The following is an 18,780-nucleotide window of genomic DNA, read 5'->3' as shown; positions in this document are numbered from 1 at the left end:
TCCCCAACGGCACTTCAGAATTCTTTTCACAGCCATTTTGTATCACCGGCACATTACACCACCATCGATCAGCCCAAACTCCAATTTCGGAAGTCCCCGCGGACTTATGGTCCCCAAACATGAAGTTGGTCTCACTACTGTACCTCCTGTCGTTATTAAAGTCAAGCCTGATATGCCCTTACCCTGCATTTCACAGAATCCATTACCCCCCGAGGCTGAAGAGGGAGTCTCAGTCATGATTCAATCGTTCCTTCAGGGAATTTTGATACCATGTGAATCGCCCTGTAACACCCCGATTCTTCCAGTTCCTAAGATAGGAAGACCGTCAAAATGGCGTTTCTCCTAACGTCTCAGCAAACCCAACATTTGACTCAAGCTCACTTGAGCCGTTATGAGGTTTCACTGCTGCAGAACCCCTACCTTTCTTTTTATTATTGTTCAACCTTAAATCCTGCTGTGTTCCTCGATCAGCCCCCCGATAACCTTAATGACGCACCGCACGACTGCTTGCTTAGGAACCACTTCCTTACCGCACCACACCCAGATTTAACTGATCGCCCTCTGGAACATCCAGAACTAATTTTTTTATGTTGATGGGCAGTTCCTCCAATTCTCTCACTGGAGTCTCACAGTCGGGTTATGCCGTGGTTACGGACACTGACGTTCGGGAAGCAACAGCCTTCCAGACCCCCGTCTCTGCACAAAGAGCCGAGCTATTTGCCCTTACTTGAGCATGTATTTTGGCCACTGACAAAAGTGTAAACATTTACACCGATTCCAGGTATGCCTTTGACGTGACCACGATTTTGGCCGTCTCTGGCAACAACGAGGCTTTCTCACCTCTACGGGGGCTCCCATTCAAAACACAATTTGGGTTCTCATGAGGGCGGAAGGGTCCCAGACCGAGGAACTGAAACTTAAATGGGAGGAGGAGCTAGGCGGGGAAATGGAGGACAGGCTGTGAGCAGAGGCCCTGAGTAGGGTAAATTCGACCGCGACATGTGCCAGGTTCGGGCTGATTCAATTTAAGGTCGTTCACCAGGCCCACATGACGGTGGCTCGGATGAGCAAATTCTTTGGGATAGAGAACAAATGCGCTAGGTGCGCGGGAGGACCAGCGAACCACGTTCACGTTTTGGGCATGCGCTAAGCTTAGGGGGTACTGGGATGGATTTGCGGGCGTCATGTCCCGGGTGCTAAAAACAAGGGTGACGATGGGTCCAGGGGTGGCAATTTTTGGGGTTTCGGAAGACCTGGGAGTCCAGGGGGAGAAAGAGGCCGATGCTTTGGCCTTTGCTTCCCTGATAGCCCGGCGACGAATATTATTGGCGTGGAGGGACCCAAAGCCCCCGAAGACTGAGTTGTGGCTTGCGGACATGTCGAGTTTCCTGGGTATGGAAAAAATTAAGTTCGCCTTCAGGGGATCTGTATAGGGGTTCGCCCGGAGATGGCAACCATTTATTGACTTCTTTGCGGGAGAGTGAGCGTCAGCAGGGGGTGGGGGGGGGGGGCGAGTAGAGTAGGAAGGATAAAATGGCGGGTAGTACCAGTGGGAGAGGCTTGTGCAGTATGTTACGATTGAAGTATTGAAAGTACGTGGATGTTTGCACATTTTTGCCTTTGTTGCTTTCTTTCTGTTGATGTATGTAACTGTTTACAAAGCCAAAAACTACCTCAATAAAATTGTTTATTAAAAAATAAACGCAATTTGGGTTAAAAATCTCCTTGATGCTGTTCAGCTTCCCCGTCAATTGGCAATTATTAAATGTGTTGCGCACACGAAGGGGGACACTCCTGTTCAATTAGGGAATGCCTGTGCTGATTCAGCTGCTAAAGCTGCAGTTTCATCAACCTCTTTAATTGTTCCCAGTGGGGCTAATCAGGCTCTAAACCAGGTACCTGCATTAGGAACGAAGGACATGCCAGAGATAACTGAAGTTCAAAGTTTACAGAGGGACGCCTCTGATTCTGAGCGAGCACTATGGAAGTCAATGGGGTGTTCGCACTCCTTGACACGGGACCTCTGGCTTACTCCAGTTGCTCAAGTTTGTATTCCGGATTCTTTATTGCCAGTACTTGTTGATTATTTGCATTCTTGTACCCATCTTGGCAAGGAGGGAATGATACAGCTGCTCCTGAAAACATGGTGGCACCCAGATTTGAATACAGCAGCGCAAACGTGGCTGGATCGATACCTCATTTTCTTTAAACATTTTTTTTTTTTTTTTTTTTTTTTTTTTTTTTTAAATTTAGATTACCCAATTATTTTTTCCAATTAAGGGGCAATTTAGCGTGGCCAATCCACCTACTCTGCACATTTTTGGGTTGTGGGGGCGAAACCCACGCAGACACGGGGAGAATGTGCAAACTCCACACGGACAGTGACCCAGAGCCGGGATCGAACCTGGGACCTCAGCACCGTGAGGCGGTTGTGCTAACCACTAGGCCACCGTGCTGCCCTATTTTCTTTAAACATAATAAGGGTAAAGGTATTAAATGCCCTCCAGGAACCACTCCCTTGCCAGATGGCGCTTTTGCTTGTATACAGCTTGATTTTATTGAATTACCAAAATGACAGTGCTACAAATATTGTTTAGTATTAATCAATGTGTTTAGTAAATGGATTGAAGCCTTTCCCACCACAAATTGTACTGCGCATACAGTGGTGAAGTCGTTGTTAATAGAAGTTATTCCTCGCTTTGGGGTACCCAAAATGGTGAGCTCAGACAACAGACCACATTTTGTGGCTCGAATTAATACTGAACTGTGCGAAGCACTCGCAATCAAACAGCAATTGCACTGCGCGGATCACCCGCAGGCAGCAGGAATGATGGAAAGAGCCAATGGGACTTCAAAAGAAAAATGATCTAAATTGACTGAAGAAACTGGATTAAATTGGCTAAAGGTATTACCCTTGGCGCTGTTTCACATGGGGGTGATTCCACATTCGCGGACCGGACCGTCGGCTGCAGAGATAGTCTATGGTCGGCCAATGAGGACTCCCTGGGATGCCAACAAAAACCCCTGGAGGGCGTCGACCTCCATGTGATGGGTGAACAAATGCAGAACTATTTAAAGCAATTAACACTTTCTCTGAAGTTTCTCCACTCACAGGTGAAACAGGCGCATCTCCTGGGACAGGGACAGCCGTCCTTCGATATCCAGTAATCAAACCCGGAGATTACGTATTGGTGAAAAATTGGGACAGAAAGAAACTAGGACAACGCTGGAGTGGACCTTTCCTGGTACTACTGACGACACCAACTTCGGTCAAGCTTGAAGGACGTTCCAGTTGGATACATCTATCCGATTGCAAGAAGATAGTCTCCAACGCAGACGAGAACTCAGGATGAAGTTCTTCATTATAATTTTTGGACTCTCTGGACTATTTAGCCTTAATGGCCACTCGATAGTAGAAAAATGAACTACCCGGGAACCGCATTCTCATACCTATTTATGTCATATCTTTATGCTGAAAAATTGAATATAAGTAAGTGTTGGGTTTGTACCCACAAAGGAAATACCACCAGACAGTCCCATCAGATCAGACTGTGAGAGAGAAAATTACTACAAAGTAGCTGAAACATCAACACACTGCTCCTAGTAGTTGATGGTACAGTGGTTCAATAAATATCAGTGGATTAAAAATGTGTTTAATGTAGAGTAAAAACAGATGATGCGAGGTAAACTCAACAGGTCTGGCAGCATCATAGAACCCCTCCAGTGCAGAAGGAGGCTATTCGGCCTATCGGGTTTGCACTTACCCTACAAAAGAGCACCCCACCCAGGTGCACTTCCCCTGCCCTCTCCCCGTAACCCCACTTCATCATTGGGCACTAAGGGGCAATTTAGCATGGCCAATTTAGCATAGTCAATCCACCAAACCTGCACATGGGAGAAAACTGGATCACCCGGAGGGAACCCATGTGGACACGGGGAGAATGCACAAACTCCACACAGTCATCCAAGGCCAGAATTGATAGTCACTGGCGCTGTGAGGCAGCAGTGCTCAATACTGTGCCACATCTGTGGCGAGAGAAACCGGGTTAACGTTTGTTGTTCCTTGTAACAGTTATGTAGAAGGGTCAATGGACTTTTTTTTTTAAGTCCACTGAAGTGGAAAGAAAGTGCAAACTCAAAAGTTTGACTCCGGAATAAGTTTCACTCTGTGTGAAGCTCAATCGTCATTCACACACAGCCCGCAGTCTGATTGGCTGGAGGACCGAGTCCATCCGGTCCTCCAAATTTTTCCATTGGCTAACACCTCGGGCAGGAAATGAGGTTGTGGAATCTGCACCCACGTGGCCAATGGGAAGAAATCAAAATGATGTAGATTCTCAGCCAATGAGGGAGATCCGGGATCAGCCACTCCCCTCATTCACTCTGATTGCTTGGAGGATCACCGCTCCCAATCGGTCCTCCAGTCCCGCCCCCTCGCCTTATTGGTCTGGAGCTGCTGTTAATCACTGCCTGGGCATTGTGAGCTGGAGCAAACACTTCACAATCATCATGTGGAGACCGGCGTTGGACTGGGATGAGCACAGTAAGAAATCTCACAACATCAGGTCAAAGTCCAACAGGGTTGTTTCAGGTAGCTTTCAGAAATAAAGTCAAAAATGCAAGTCCATACTTTGAATGTGAGTCTTTGCAGATAACTAAGTCTACAGGTCCAGACAGAGCCACTGGAGAGAGGGATAATCACAGGTTAAAGAGGTGTGAATTGTCTCAAGCCAGAACAGTTGGTTAGGATTTTGCAAACCCAGGTCAGATGGTGGGGGGTGAATGTAATGCAACATGAATCCAATGTCCCAGTTGAGGCTGCACTTGTGTGCGGAACTTGGCTATAAATTTCTGCTCGGTGATTCTGCGTTGTCGCACATCTTGAAGGTCGCCTTGTAGAACACTTACGCGAAGATCAGAGGATGAATGCCCTTGACTGCTGAAGTGTTTCCCAACTGGAAGGGAACATTCTTGTCTGGCGACTGTTGCGCGATGTCCGTTCATCTGTTGTCGCAGCGTCTGCATGGTCTCGCCAATGTACCACGCCGCGGGACATCCTTTCCTGCAGTGTATGAGGTAGACAACGATGGCCGAGTCGGACGAGTATGTACCGCGTACCTGGTGGGTGGTGTTCTCATGTGTAATGGTGGTACCCATGTCGATGATCTGGCGCGTCTTGCAGAGACTGCCCTGGTAGGGTTGTGTGGTGTGGTTGTTGTTCTGAAGGCTGGGGAGTTTGCTGTAAACAATGGTTTGAGGTTGCGCGGTTGTTTGAAGGCAAGTTGTGGGGGTGTAGGGATTACCTTCTCAAGATGTTCGTCTTCATCGATAACGTGTTGAAGGCTGCGAAGAAGCCATTACACTGCAAAGACTCGCATTCAAAGTATCGACTTGCGTTTTTGACTTTGTATATATTTCTGGAATTTAATTCTTCATTCACCTGATGAAGGAGCAGTACTCAAAAAGCTAGTGATTCGAAACAAACCTGTTGGACTTTAACCTGATGTTGTAAGACTTCTTACTGTGTTCACCATCATTGTCAGCTCCCTGGTTTGCAGCTGCGGAGCTTCTCCTCCCTCCCGGGAACAGGCCCAGGTTAACGGGCACCATCCTGCTTCACACACTGGAGGGTGGTTCACATCACAGGATGGGGGGGGGATAATAATTAAGAGCTTACACTTTGCACCCAAATCAATGAGGACTCTGGGAAGGAAGGAAACCCTGGCAGGTGGGCAGGGAGGATTCACAAACACCCGCTGGAGGCCCCAAACCCCCAATAAGACCCATTGGTTTTATTGTCAGTCTGCAGACAGGAGCTGGAGAACTGAACCCAGGCAGAGGAGAGGGAGGGAGAAAACTGGGAGTGGAGGAAAGAGATGGTGAGATGGGTTTGGATTTCAGCCCAGGGAGGAGGGAGAGTGTGTGGGACGGGGATTTACAGCTTTGGGGGAACAAGAGAGGGAAAAATGTTCCAGAGAAACTAGAATTGTCTGTTCAGAATTTCTATCCTGGACTGACAGTGATGGATTTTGTAAACTCCTTTTACAGGGTATTAAAGGGGAGGATTCAAAGACTGGAAACTCAAATATTACAACAGCATTTGGCAGAGTTAATGGCTTCATCAGTAGCTGTTAATCAATGGCCTTTGAATGTGGAAGGAGAAATGTTTGTCTGTTCTATCTGTGGGAGAACAGTTTAAACAGCAGTGTGACTGGAAAAGCACAGAGACACAGACACATCTGAGTGACAGTGTTCCAGTACACTTTCTGTGCAAAGTGCTTGGACCAAAAATACAGCCTGCACCATTCGCGTGGAGGAGGAAACATCCATGTATTCTGTGTGGACAAGGCTTCAACTGGTTGCCTGAACTAGAGAGATACAAGGACACCTGGATCATGAAGACATGGAAATGTGGGGAATGTGGGAAGGGATTCGATTATCGATGCCTGCTGGAAACTCACCGACGTATTCACACAAGAGAGAGACCATTCACCTGCTCTGAATGTGGGAAAGGATTTACTCAATCAGCTGGCCTCCTGTTACACTAGCGAATTCATGCAGAAGACAAACCATTCAGCTGCACTTCCTGTGAAAGAAAGTTCAGGCATTCCTCTTCCCTCACAGTACATCAATACACTCACACTGGGGAGCTGACCGTCCACCTGCTACACTTGTGGGAAGGGATTCACTTGTTCTTCCGCCATCACTGAACATCAGCGAGTTCACACTGGAGAAAGGCCATTCACTTGCTACAATTGTGGGAAAGGATTCACTCAGTTATCCAACCTTTGTACACATCAGCGGATTCACACTGGGGAGAGGCTGTTCACCTGTTCTGTGTGTGGGAAGAGATTCACTCAGTCAGCCAGTCTCATGTTACACCAGTGAGTTCATACTGAGGAGAGACCTTTTACCTATTGTGAGTGGGAAGGGATTCACTCAGCCAGCTCGACTCATGTTATACCATGAATTCACTCTGAGGACAGAGCATTCAGCTGCATGTCTTGTGGAATGAGGTTCACACTTTCATCTCAGTATACACAATTGTGTTCACACCCCAGGGAGAGACCATTTATCTCCTCAGTGTGCGGGAAGGGATTTACTCAATCATCCAGTCTGCTCAGACACCAGCGAAGTTACTATGGAGAAGCCGTTCAGCTGCAGTTTCATTGGAAAGACGCTCATCAAGCCGTCCACCTTCAGTGCGCACCAACAAATTCACAAAGGGCCGAGACCGACCATCGACACTGTGGGAAGGGATTCACTCAGTCACGATATGAGCTGAGACATCAGCAAGTTGGCAAGTGACTGCAAGGGTTGAATTTTGGTGTTTATGCTGCTGTTAATCACATCCAGGATTGATGGTCTGACAATATCTGGTTTGATTCTGTTGATATTAACAAACCCTAGAACTGGCTGCAGTTTAATATTTTCAGATGTCACTGATTCTCGGGGCTGCGATGTCCATTTTCAAAGCATCATCTGTGATATTCTCCTTCATTCAAGAACTCTTAACAGGATCGTCCTAAATTGATGTTTGATCCAAAATCTACAATTCAGAGTTTGACAGGTTCTACTAATTAACAACTCCAATTAGAAAGTGCTGATTAATCCTTGCTGACAATTGTTAGCGACTCACACATTCTTCACAGTAACATGTCCATTGTGAAATTACATTATCAAAGAGCATTAAACTAAACTGTGAAATATTTCACAGGCACATCAATAAAAACTTCATCAATCAACATTGATGAAAGTTGGAAGTCACTGAGTTCAATCATTTCTCACACAGCAGTAGCCAGGGTTAGGGGATAGAGCAGGGGAGTGGGCCAAGGTAGAGTGCTCTTTGAGAGGGCCGGTTCAGACTCGATGGGCCAAATAGCCTCCTTCTGCACTGTAAAGATCCTACAGGATTCCATGGTAAAGATGAAACCCACAACAAAGACTGGTTTGAGACCCACTCAGCAGAGATTACATCTGTCATTGAAGCAAAAAACAAAGCTGACCTGATGTACAACATGATGGAACCATCAGTTCACCAGACACGTGTTTTCTGATATGAATATAGGCTTTAATCTACTTACTACAGAGCCAGCCTGTTATCGTTGATGAACTCTCGGTGAACTGCAGGCTGACTCTGGACAAGGGTATTTATACAGCAGCACAAGGGGGAGGAGTCGTGGGCAGAGCCAAGGGTGGAGCCCTGTACAAGCTCCTGAGTATTCCCAGAGCTACTCCCCCCTAGTGGTCGGATAACGCTACTGCGCTTACAATGATACAGTGTGAATTACCTGTTACATTCACCACACAAAATAAACCCAACACCGAGAACACTGCATCACTGAAAGTAGCCAAGACAGATGTGTAAAAGACGGAGCGATCGTATAAATAAACACTGGACAGCCAACACCAGTAATTCCAAACTGCCTATGATTTTTTTTTTTTTCTAAATTTAGTGTACCCAATCATTTTTCCAATTAAGGGGCAATTTAGAGTGGCCAATCCACCTAGCTTGCACCTTTTTGGGTTGTGGGGGCAAAACCCACGCAAACACGGGGAGAATGTGCAAACTCCACACGGACAGTGACCCAGAGCCGGGATCGAACCTGGGACCTCGGCGCCGTGAGGCAGCAGTGCTACTCACTGCGCCACCGTGCTGCGCTCTGCTGCCTATGATAACAGAAATCAATGTGCTGTGTGTGATGGGAAGAAGAGGGTTCTGGGTCTGCCCATCACCAAAGTTGTGCCCCTGAAATCCCAAATGGTGACATCCTGACAGATGTAAACAGATGTCCCGCTGGGTTGAACATGACTGTCAGCTGTCCTCAGTCAGACGGGCATCTCCCAGTCGCTGTTTGACTGTCCTGCAGCTTCCTGTCATGGTTCAGTTGGACAAGGAACCCTCATCACTTGAGCTGGAAAAGGCCATTGATTGTCGAGCAAGCACAAAGGTGCCCATCAAGGATGAAATTCCAGCTGAACTGCTCAAACACAAAGTCCCATTGACTGTCACACCTTCACGACCTCCTCCTCTATTGGGAGATCGGAACAATTCCACGTGCATGATGCTAAAATCATCACAACTGATAAAAACAGCAGTGACAGGAGATTACAACAACTACAGGGACATCTCACTCCTAAGCATCATTGGGAACTCCTTCACTAGGGTCATGTTTAAAAGATTCATCTACTTGCAGACTGAGTTTATCCAGAAGCACAGTGCGGTTTCTGGGCTGACAGATCTACAGTGAACATGATCTTCTCCACACACCAGCTACAAGGGAAGAGAACAATTGGGATTTGATCTGGAGTCTCTGCCGGAAAAGGGACGTTATTATTACTGAGTGAAAGAAAATCTTGAAGTATGAATTACAATTTATTTGTACAATTGTAAAAGGCAGTGAAAAGTTGGATTCTCTGAAGTCAAACTTTAGCCTTAACGTTGTGCTTTGGATCTCACAAGCTTCGGAAGTTCCAGCATCTTTAACTTCTTTTCGTGGAAAAAGATTAAAGCTTTTGGTTCCCTCTGAAAGCTGATCGTTTTACTTTTATTTTTCATTCTTTTTATTTGAATCAATTGGAAAGGTGCCTGAAGAAAGAGGAAAAACACATTTGGGCAAAGCTGAGAAAAATGCCCAAAGAATTGAGGAAACAAAGTTTTAAATGGTGTTTGGTTCTTCTTTTATCTGAAAATAAAGTTACACAAAGTCAACAGTTGTGCACATTTGAGACCGTTTGTTCCAACACCTCTGGGGGCAGAGACATTAACCCTTTCCACTGACAGCAAGGTGACGATTTGAACTAAAGACTTTGCCTTTTAAAGATGTGACGGGCGTGATTCTCCGCCCCCCCCACGCCGGGTGGGAGAATAGCGGGAGGGCCTCCCAACATTTTTCACGCCCTCCCGCTATTCTCTCCCCCCCCCCCCCCCCCACCGACCCACGCCACGAACGGCGAGCGGCGATTCTCCGAGGCTGATGGGCCAAGCTGCCGGGCCTTCACGCCCATTTCAACACAGCAGCAAACACACCTGCTCGCTGCCGTCGTGAAACGAGTGCCAGATGCCCGTTTGGGGCATCTGGGGGCCCGATTGGCACGGCAGTACCACGGCCGTGCTAAGGGGGTGCATATGCCCACGATCGGTGCCCACCGATCGCGGGCCATGCGTCCGTAACGGACGCACTCTTTTCCCTCCGCCGCCCCGCAAGCTCAAGCCACCACGTCTTGCAGGGCAGCTGAGGGAAAAGACGCCAACCGGCGTGACGCTTGACGTGCGGCCTTGACGACCATTGTCAATGCGTGCCGCCATTATGCACGGGGCCGTGCTCTTAGCCCCGCCCGGGGGGGGGAGAGAATCGGCCCCGGAAGTGGGCGTGAAGGCTGCTGTGGGTCACAGCCTGTCCCACGGCTGCCTTTACGATTCTCTGCACTTGCGGAGAATCTCGCCCATGGCATCATCCCATTTGTTAACTTTCCAGACAAAGTGTTTGAGAACAGGAGATATTGGGAGTTATTTCCAAACTGATTGCAAGTTCCTGTCCTTCTGTCTTTGATCTACAAATATATTATGTGAATATTAAAATGGACAGTAATGCTACGCCAGCACTCCAGTGGTTAAGACTGCTGCCTGACAGCGACAGGGACCTGTGTACGATTCCAGCCTTGGGTGATTGTCTGTGTGAAGTTTGTACATTCTCCCCGTGTCTGCGTGGATTTCCTCCGGATGATCTGGTTTCCTGTCACAGTCCAAAGATGTGCAGGCTGCCTGGATTGGCCAAGTTCAATTGCCTCTCAGTATCCAAAGATGTGCAGGTTAGTTGGGGTGACGGGTTGGGGGAATGTGCTCAGGGATGGTGCTCTTGTGGCAGCACGGTAGCGCAGTGGTTAGCACTGCTGCCTCAGGGGGCCGAGGACCCAGGTTCGATCCCAGCCTGGGTCACGGTCAGTGTGCAGTTCGCACATTCTCTCCCGTGTCTGTGTGGGTCTTGCCCCCACAACCCAAAAAGATGTGCAGGGTAGGTGGATTGGCCACGCTAAATTGCCTCTTAATTAGAAAAAAGGGATGATGCTCTTTCGGAGGGCCAGTGCAGACTCGATGGGCCGAATGGCCTCCTCCTGTACTGTAGGGATCCTATGGATTCTATATTTCACAAAATCCATGATTCCGTAATCCGCCAAAATAGCTGTGGTCTGCATTTTAAATACTTTCCCCAGTCTTACCAATGCATAGCATGTATATCTTAACAACAGCTGTGAACTTATTGAATGGTGGAGCAGGCTCGCAGGGCCAAATGGCCTACTCTTGTTCCTAAGTCCTATGTTTCCCTATGTTTAACTGACCTGAAATACACATAATATCCCTCCAATGTCCATCTCATGTTCACAAGACCAGCTTGATAACAGCTGAATTCCATGTCCAGGAAACACTGTCCACTGAAGAAGGAATATTACTGCTGCTGTGTTTTCTGAAAGTTTTCTTTCCTACAATAATTATTATTCAACGTTCTTTCTGCGAGAGGATAGTCCACATTGCTGTTCAGATGTGAATTTTTAAGTTCAGTTTGTAGAACGGTTCACAATTCACCTTTTGGACTTTATTTTCTTCCACGTTTGTAGTTTCTCAGTTGTTTCAATCCACAGAGAAGATTCCAGTCATTTCCACAAAATGAGCCACTTCTATAATATTCAATTAATTTCTTCAGTTTTTTTTAAGGGCATTACACAGGTACTTCTTACAGGAGACATTTCTTACAAGGGGTGTTATGGGCCAGGGTTTAGAGAACCCCAAAGTGTATTATGGAGCTCACCTGACTCACAACTTTTAATAGATTGTGGTATGGGGAGCACACGGCCCACTCCACAGGTGCGGACCTCAACAATGACCATCATCTTCCTCTGTGCTCAATATGATTCCATCTTTATCTTCATTGCACATTATTTCCATAAACAGTAACTAAAGTTTTACATTTTACAGCAAGTAAAATTCAGTCTTGTATATAACTACTAATTGATTATTGATTCATTAATTACCATTAGAATTAAGGATCACTACTTATTCAATCTTCAGTTACTGACAGGGAAGTCGTGAATACAGTAATCTTTGATGAATAGAGGCATCACCTCAAACTTTTCAGGCTTAAATTCCATTTGCCACAGATCTGACCAGCCCTCAGGAAAAGCAGGGGCTGCTTTTCTTTAGAAAAAGAGAAGACTGATGGGTGACCTGATGGAAGTCTTTATATTATGCAGGCTTCAATAATCCAATAGGAATTTCAGTAGAAACCTCTTTACCCAGTGAGTGGTGAGAATGTGGAACTCACTCCCAAAGCGAGTGGTTAAGGTGAACAGCATGAATCCATTGAATTGAAAGCTAGATACATACACGAGGGAGAAAGGAATAGAAGGAGATGCTGATGGGGGAGATGAAGAGGGCCGAGTGGAGGTTCATGTGGAGCATAAATACTGACACAGACCAATTGACCCGACCAACCTGGCCCTGTGCTGTAGACTCAATGGAACAGAGACAAATGTATATATTTTAGATCTAACTGGAGTGGCAGGAATAACACTATTTGCTGTCCAGGATAAAAATGTCCTTCATCAGCTTTTGTGGGTCATTTCCATGGAAATGTGCTCTCCCAGGCTCAATGAACATCAGCCCACTGGAAGCAGAGTCATGAGACTGGCCAGTCCAGCTGAAAGAAACCCTCCGACCCTACCACTCAACTGTCAGAATGAACATGGTTCAGTCCTGAATGTGATTAACAGCAGCAATAATAGCAGAATCCAACCCCCGTAATTACTTGTGAATTCGCTGATGTGTCTTCAGGATGGATGACCGAGTGAATCCCTTCCCACACACTGAGCAGGTGAACGGTCTCTCCCCAGTGTGAACTCGCTGGTGTGTCAGCAGGTAGGATGAATCAATGAATCCCTTCCCACACTCAGAGCAGGTGAATGGCCTCTCTCCGGTGTGAATCCGCTGGTGTGTCTTCAGGATGGATAACCGGGTAAATCCCTTCCCACACTCGGAGCAGGGGAATGGTCTCTCCCCAGTGTGAACTCGCTGGTGTCTCAGCAGGTGGGATGACCGAGTGAATCCCTTCCCACACTGAGAGCAGGTGAATGGCCTCTCCCCAGTGTGAATTCGCTGGTGTATCCGCAGGGTGGCAGAGCGATAGAATTCGTTCCCACAATCCGAACAGACGAACATCTTTTCCCCTGTGTGAACTCGCTGGTGTATCCGCAGGCTGGATGAATGACTGAATCTCTTCACACACTCTGAGCATTTGAATGGTCTCTCCCCAGTGTGAACTCGCTGGTGTATCCGCAGATTTGATAGATCAGTGAATCGCTTCCCACACTCAAAGCAGGTGAACGGCCACTCTCCAGTGTGAACTCTCTGGTGTATCCGCAGTTTGGAGGAATTAATGAATCCCTTCTCACATTCAACGCAGGTGAACGGCCTTTCCCCGGTGTGAACTCGCTTGTGTACCAGGAGATGGGAAGACCGAGAGAATCCTTTCCCACAATCAGAGCAGGTGAATGGCTTCTCCCTGGTGTGAACTCGCTGGTGTGTCCGCAGGGTGGAGGAGCGACAGAATCCCTTCCCACACTCAGAGCAGGTGAATGGCCTCTCTCCAGTGTGAACTCGCTGGTGTGTCAGCAGGTCAGATGAATTAGTAAATCCCCTTCCACACTCAGAGCAGGTGAATGGTTTCTCCCCAGTGTGCCTGCGTCGGTGGATCTCCAGCTGAGACGGGGAACTGAATCCATTCCCACAGTTCCCACATTTCCATGGTTTCTCCATGGTGTTGGTGTCTTTGTCTCATTCGAGGTTCACTGATCAGCAGACGTGTCCTCACACACAGCATGGATACGGTCTTTCTTGGCTGTGAATGGTGTGATGGTTCTTCAGGCTGTGGAACTGGTTAAATATCTTTACCACACCAGAACACTCTCACTCGCGTAGATGTCTTGGTGCTTTTTCAGTCGTACTGATGTTTAAAATCTTCTGAAGTTTACAGAACAGACAAACATTTCTCCTTCTAGATCCAAAAGCCAAAGATATTCAGGTCCGGACAATCGAGCGACTGACAATTCTCCACTTGACATTTGATTTGAGATTTCTGTCTGCAAATCCTCCCCTTCTGATATTCTGGAAAAGGATTTGACAAAAGTCATCAGGATAAACATTTAGTATAGGCAATTCTAGTTTATGACAGTGGGTGGGGGATGTGAGGAAGAAGTTTATTTAGACAGCGAGTGGGTCATAATCTGGAACTCACTGTCTGAGGATGATGGAAGAGACGACAAATGGTTTCAAAATGAAATTGGATGGGCAATTGGAAGGAAATTAACAAGTGGGGCTAAGGGGATATAGAGGGGGAAATGGGACTGAGTGGATTGGAATGCAGAGATTTGACATGGACTCAAATTTCCAAATGGATTATTTCTGAACTATAATGTCTAGGACTGGAAATCTATAACATAGCGACAATACTAGATTACAAGAATATAAATAAATAAATTCTATAACTGAAACATAAATATTATACTTAATATGTTCTATAAAACAACACTGGATATATCTCTGTTGCTGAGTCCCCTGGGAAACCATAACCGTAAAATAAACAAATTCCAGACTCCAAGGAAAAGATGGACGGGGTTTCATGTGTTTAAATTTTTTACAGTAACAATCAAACTAAAATCAACATCACTGAATTATGGGGCAGCACGGTGGTGCAGTGGTTAGCACTGGGACTGCGGCGCTGAGGACCCGGGTTCAAGTCCCGGCCCTGGGTCGCTGTCCGTGTGGAGTTTGCACATTCTTCCCCTGTCTGCGTGGGTTTCACCCCCACAACCCGACGATGTGCAGGGTTGGTGGATTGGCCACTCTGAATTCCCCTTAGTTGAAAAAATAATAATTGGGTAATCTAAATTTATTTTTTTTAAATGACTGATTTATGCATTCAGAGAAAAATAGTGTTTGAATAGACAGGATAAATTTGACTTTAAATAGCTTCACAAAATCACAAGCACTTTCCCTCTCCACATACTAGGCACTAGATGCAGTGACTAGTGCCCTGCCGCTGAGCAGGAAGCTTCGGGTTCGTGTCCCACCCCGAAAATTGATGGTCAAGGGAAGTGGGTACAGGGAGCAGTCAAGCAGATTGAGTGGATCAACATGGAAATCCTTCCAGACTCACCAATGGCTGGCGGTAAGAATGGGAAATACTCCTGGTCAGCCATGTTGACATTCCCTGTGACAGACTCACAACCTTTTCATAGAATTTACAGTGCAGAAGGAGGCCATCCGGCCCATCGAGTCTGCACCGGCTCTTGGAAAGAGCACCCTACCCAAGGTCAACACCTCCACCCTATCCCCATAACCCAGTAACCCCACCCAACACTAAGGGCAATTTTGGACACTAAGGGCAATTTATCATGGCCAATCCACCTAACCTGCACATCTTTGGACTGTGGGAGGAAACCGGACACCCAGAGGAAACCCACGCACACACAGGGAGGATGTGCAGACTCCACACAGACAGTGACCCAAGCCGGAATTGAACCTGGGACCCTGGAGCTGTGAAGCAATTGTGCTATCCACAATGCTACCGTGCTGTCCAGGAATTACTAGCTTTAGAAAAAGATGAAAATCTGCCTTAATGCACCACTTGGTGTGGGAAGAGAATAAGCAGTAAATGCAGTTACAGAGTTTCACAACTCCCTGTATTTCTCAGAGAGAAAGAAAAGACAGGAGACTGGTACTAAGTCATAATGCTCATTTGGAGAGCCTATACAGACATAATGGATTGAATGACCCAAATGTATGTTTGCATGTGGATTATAAAAGTTTCAATATGCAGTGCTCTACTACTGATTAGAGAGATAGGAGCAGCGAGAAATAACTTTATTTCGGCAGTGAGTGGTCAATACCTGGAATTCACTGTAAATGAGGGTGAAGCAGAGATGATCAATGATTTCAAAATGAAATTGGACAGATGCTTGAAGGAAATAACCTTTCAGGTGGCACAGTGGTTAGCACTGCTGCCTCACAGCACCAGGGACCCAGGTTCAATTCTTGTGATTGTCTGTGTGGAGTTTACACTTTCTCCTTTTGTCTGTGTGGGTTTCCTCTGGGTGCTCTGGTTTCCTCCCATAGCCCAAAGATGTGCAGGTTAGGTAGATTGGCTATGCTAAATTGCCCCTAAATGTCCAAAAGGTTAGGTGGGGTTACGGTGGTGGGGTGGAGGTGTGGGGTTAAGTAGGATGCTCTTTCCAAGGGTTTTGCAGAGTTGAAGGGCCGAATGGCCTGTTTCTGCACTGTCGGGATTCAATTCTATTCTATTCAGCTGAACACGGATATAAAGGGGGAATGGGACTGATTGGATTGCTGTAGAGTTAGCCGGACTCGAAGACTGCTCTGCTGTTATGTCTCTAAAACTGGAAATATACAATGCAGCTACACTGCGATATATTTCAAGACAAAAAATAATTATAATGAACTTTAGAAATCATAAATAATACAATATGTACCATATAACCATCTGTACTGTATTAATTTACTATTCATTTCAAACTCATTCATCTACTTGGAAAACGATCCCTTTAATTGTGAACATTCCTGTCAGCCAAACAAATAATGTGTCAAACTGAGGGAGTTAAAGGATATTAATGTATCTACGAGATACCTGGGCCTACTCCGCTCCTAATTCCGATGTTCGTCTGTCACCTTTTCAGAGTCTGTCCCCTCCCTGGATTCACTTCCTTCCTCTTCAGTTCCTGCAATTGAACAATTCCCCCAGAATGGGCAGAGAAATGGAAAGGGGGAGACATTGATTTCCTCCCAGATGTTGCATTGTCCAACTTCCCTATTGTGACGTTACAATGGTACCCTGCCGAGATCACCCAATAGGAATCACTGTTCTCCGCGATGACGTCTCCAGGTTCCATTCCGCAGGGCCGGCGCGCGAACACCCATTTTCTCCTTCCCCCTCCTCGAGACAAGGTTTCCAGGCAACCGGCTCCGGTCAGAGCGAGAAGCCGCCTGGTGAAACTCCCCTCCCCGCCTCTCACTACGGCGGCTGGCTGGTCCAAAAAGGAGATCAACTCTTTCTGCGCTTGCGCGCTGGGCCTACAGCTGAGGGAGTGGGGGAGGGGACTTTGCAAAATGTCTTCCCATCATTTTCTTCACAGTCCTTCAGTTTGATTATCAACAGCCCAGCATTGGTTTTTAGCTTCGCACACAGACTTCAAAACTTCCTCTTCTATCCAACATCTGTAAGTAAAACTTTTTCTCCCTTTGGGAAATACAGAGAGTTGTGGGAGTCTGGAACTGGAATTAGAGACAAATCTGCTGAGGGGGAAATGCTGAGATTTTGTGGAACCTGTTTTTATTGTCTGAGATATTTAAAGTCAAATTTATCCTGTCCATTCAAATACTATTTGTTAATAAATGATTCATTTATGTTTTTAGTTTGATTGTTACAGTAAATAAAAACCATCTCCTTTGCTTCATTACATTGTCTGGCCATTTAGAATTCTTTCTATTCTGTAATATAATACTGGATGAATTGATACATTCAGGAGGGTAATTGGGAGGGTGTTTGTTAGATACAGCAGAGTGAGAGTGAAGGGATGGAGATTTACAGCTTTTGTGGAAGGAGAGGGGAAAGAATGTCCCACAGCAACTGAAATTGTCTGTTTTGAATTTCTCTCCCATACTGACAGTGATGACTTGTAAACTCCCTTTACAGGATATCAGAAGTGGAGGATTTGCAGTCAGAAATCTCCAATGAAACAGCATGTCCAGATCTGACAGAGCCACTCGATTCATCGGGACCTGAATTTCATCTGCTTTTGAATCTAGAAGGAAAATGATTGTTCTGTCTGCTTCAAAGCATTTTAACCATCAATGTGACTGGAAAGCACCGAGACAGACACCCGAGTGAGAGTGTTCCAGGGCACTGACTGTTACACAGCTTGAAAAAACATCACACCATTCACAGCGGTTTGAAACCCAACAATTGGAACTGGTCGACCAGCTAACCTGGAGAGACACAAGAAAACCGGCACCACAGAGAAACCGTGGAAATGTGGGGAATGTGGGAAGAGCTTCCATTTCCCATCTGGACTGGAAGCTCATCTACATATTCACAATGGGGAGAGGCCTTTCACCTGCTCTAAGTGTGGGAGGGGATTCACTCAGTCATCCCATCTGCAAACATACAAACGCGTTCACACTGGGGAGAGACCATTCACCTGCTCTGAGTGTGGAAAGGGATTTGCTCAGTCATCCAGCCTGGTAACCCATCAGAAAGTTCACACTGGGGAGAGGCCATTCATCTGCTCCATGTGTGGGAAGGGATACATTGATTCATCTGCCCTGCTGGTACACCAGCGTGTTCACACTGGGGAGAGGCCCTTTATCTGCTCCAATTGTGGGAAGAGATACATTGATTCATCCAGCCTACTGGTGCACCAGAGAGTTCACACTGGGGAGAGGCCCTTTACCTGCTCCAAGTGTGGCAAGGGATTCAATCAGTCATCCAGCCTTAAGACACACCAGCGTCTTCACACCAGCGAGAAGCCATTCACATGCTCCACCTGTGGGAAGAGATTCAGTGATTCATCCAGTCTGCTGACACACCAGTGCATTCACACCGGGGAGAGGCCATTCACCTGCTCCGACTGTGGGAAAAAATTTACGACTTCATCCAACCTGCAGAGACACCGGCGCATTCACACTGGAGAGAGGCCATTCACCTGTTCTCA

General features: G+C 46.6%; 1 protein-coding gene across 1 annotated transcript in view; it reads right to left on the bottom strand.

Annotated features, from left to right (window-relative positions):
- The window catches only part of LOC119961260 (gastrula zinc finger protein XlCGF57.1-like), an 18,356-nt gene extending 1,313 nt beyond the window's left edge, over positions 1 to 17,043 (bottom strand). Inside the window, exons 1-2 of the mRNA XM_038788695.1 lie at positions 16,698 to 17,043; positions 12,804 to 14,158 (exon numbers count right to left, since the gene is read on the bottom strand). Coding sequence (XP_038644623.1) covers positions 12,804 to 13,810 — 1,007 coding nt within the window. The 5' untranslated portion in view covers positions 13,811 to 14,158; positions 16,698 to 17,043. The remainder of the gene's footprint in view (positions 1 to 12,803; positions 14,159 to 16,697) is intronic.
- Between the last annotated feature and the right edge of the window lie 1,737 nt (positions 17,044 to 18,780).

This window comes from Scyliorhinus canicula, unplaced genomic scaffold, assembly GCF_902713615.1.
Source record: "Scyliorhinus canicula unplaced genomic scaffold, sScyCan1.1, whole genome shotgun sequence".
In the NCBI taxonomy this organism is placed as follows: Eukaryota; Metazoa; Chordata; class Chondrichthyes; order Carcharhiniformes; family Scyliorhinidae; genus Scyliorhinus; species Scyliorhinus canicula.
This window is presented reverse-complemented; position numbering and strand designations above follow the sequence as displayed.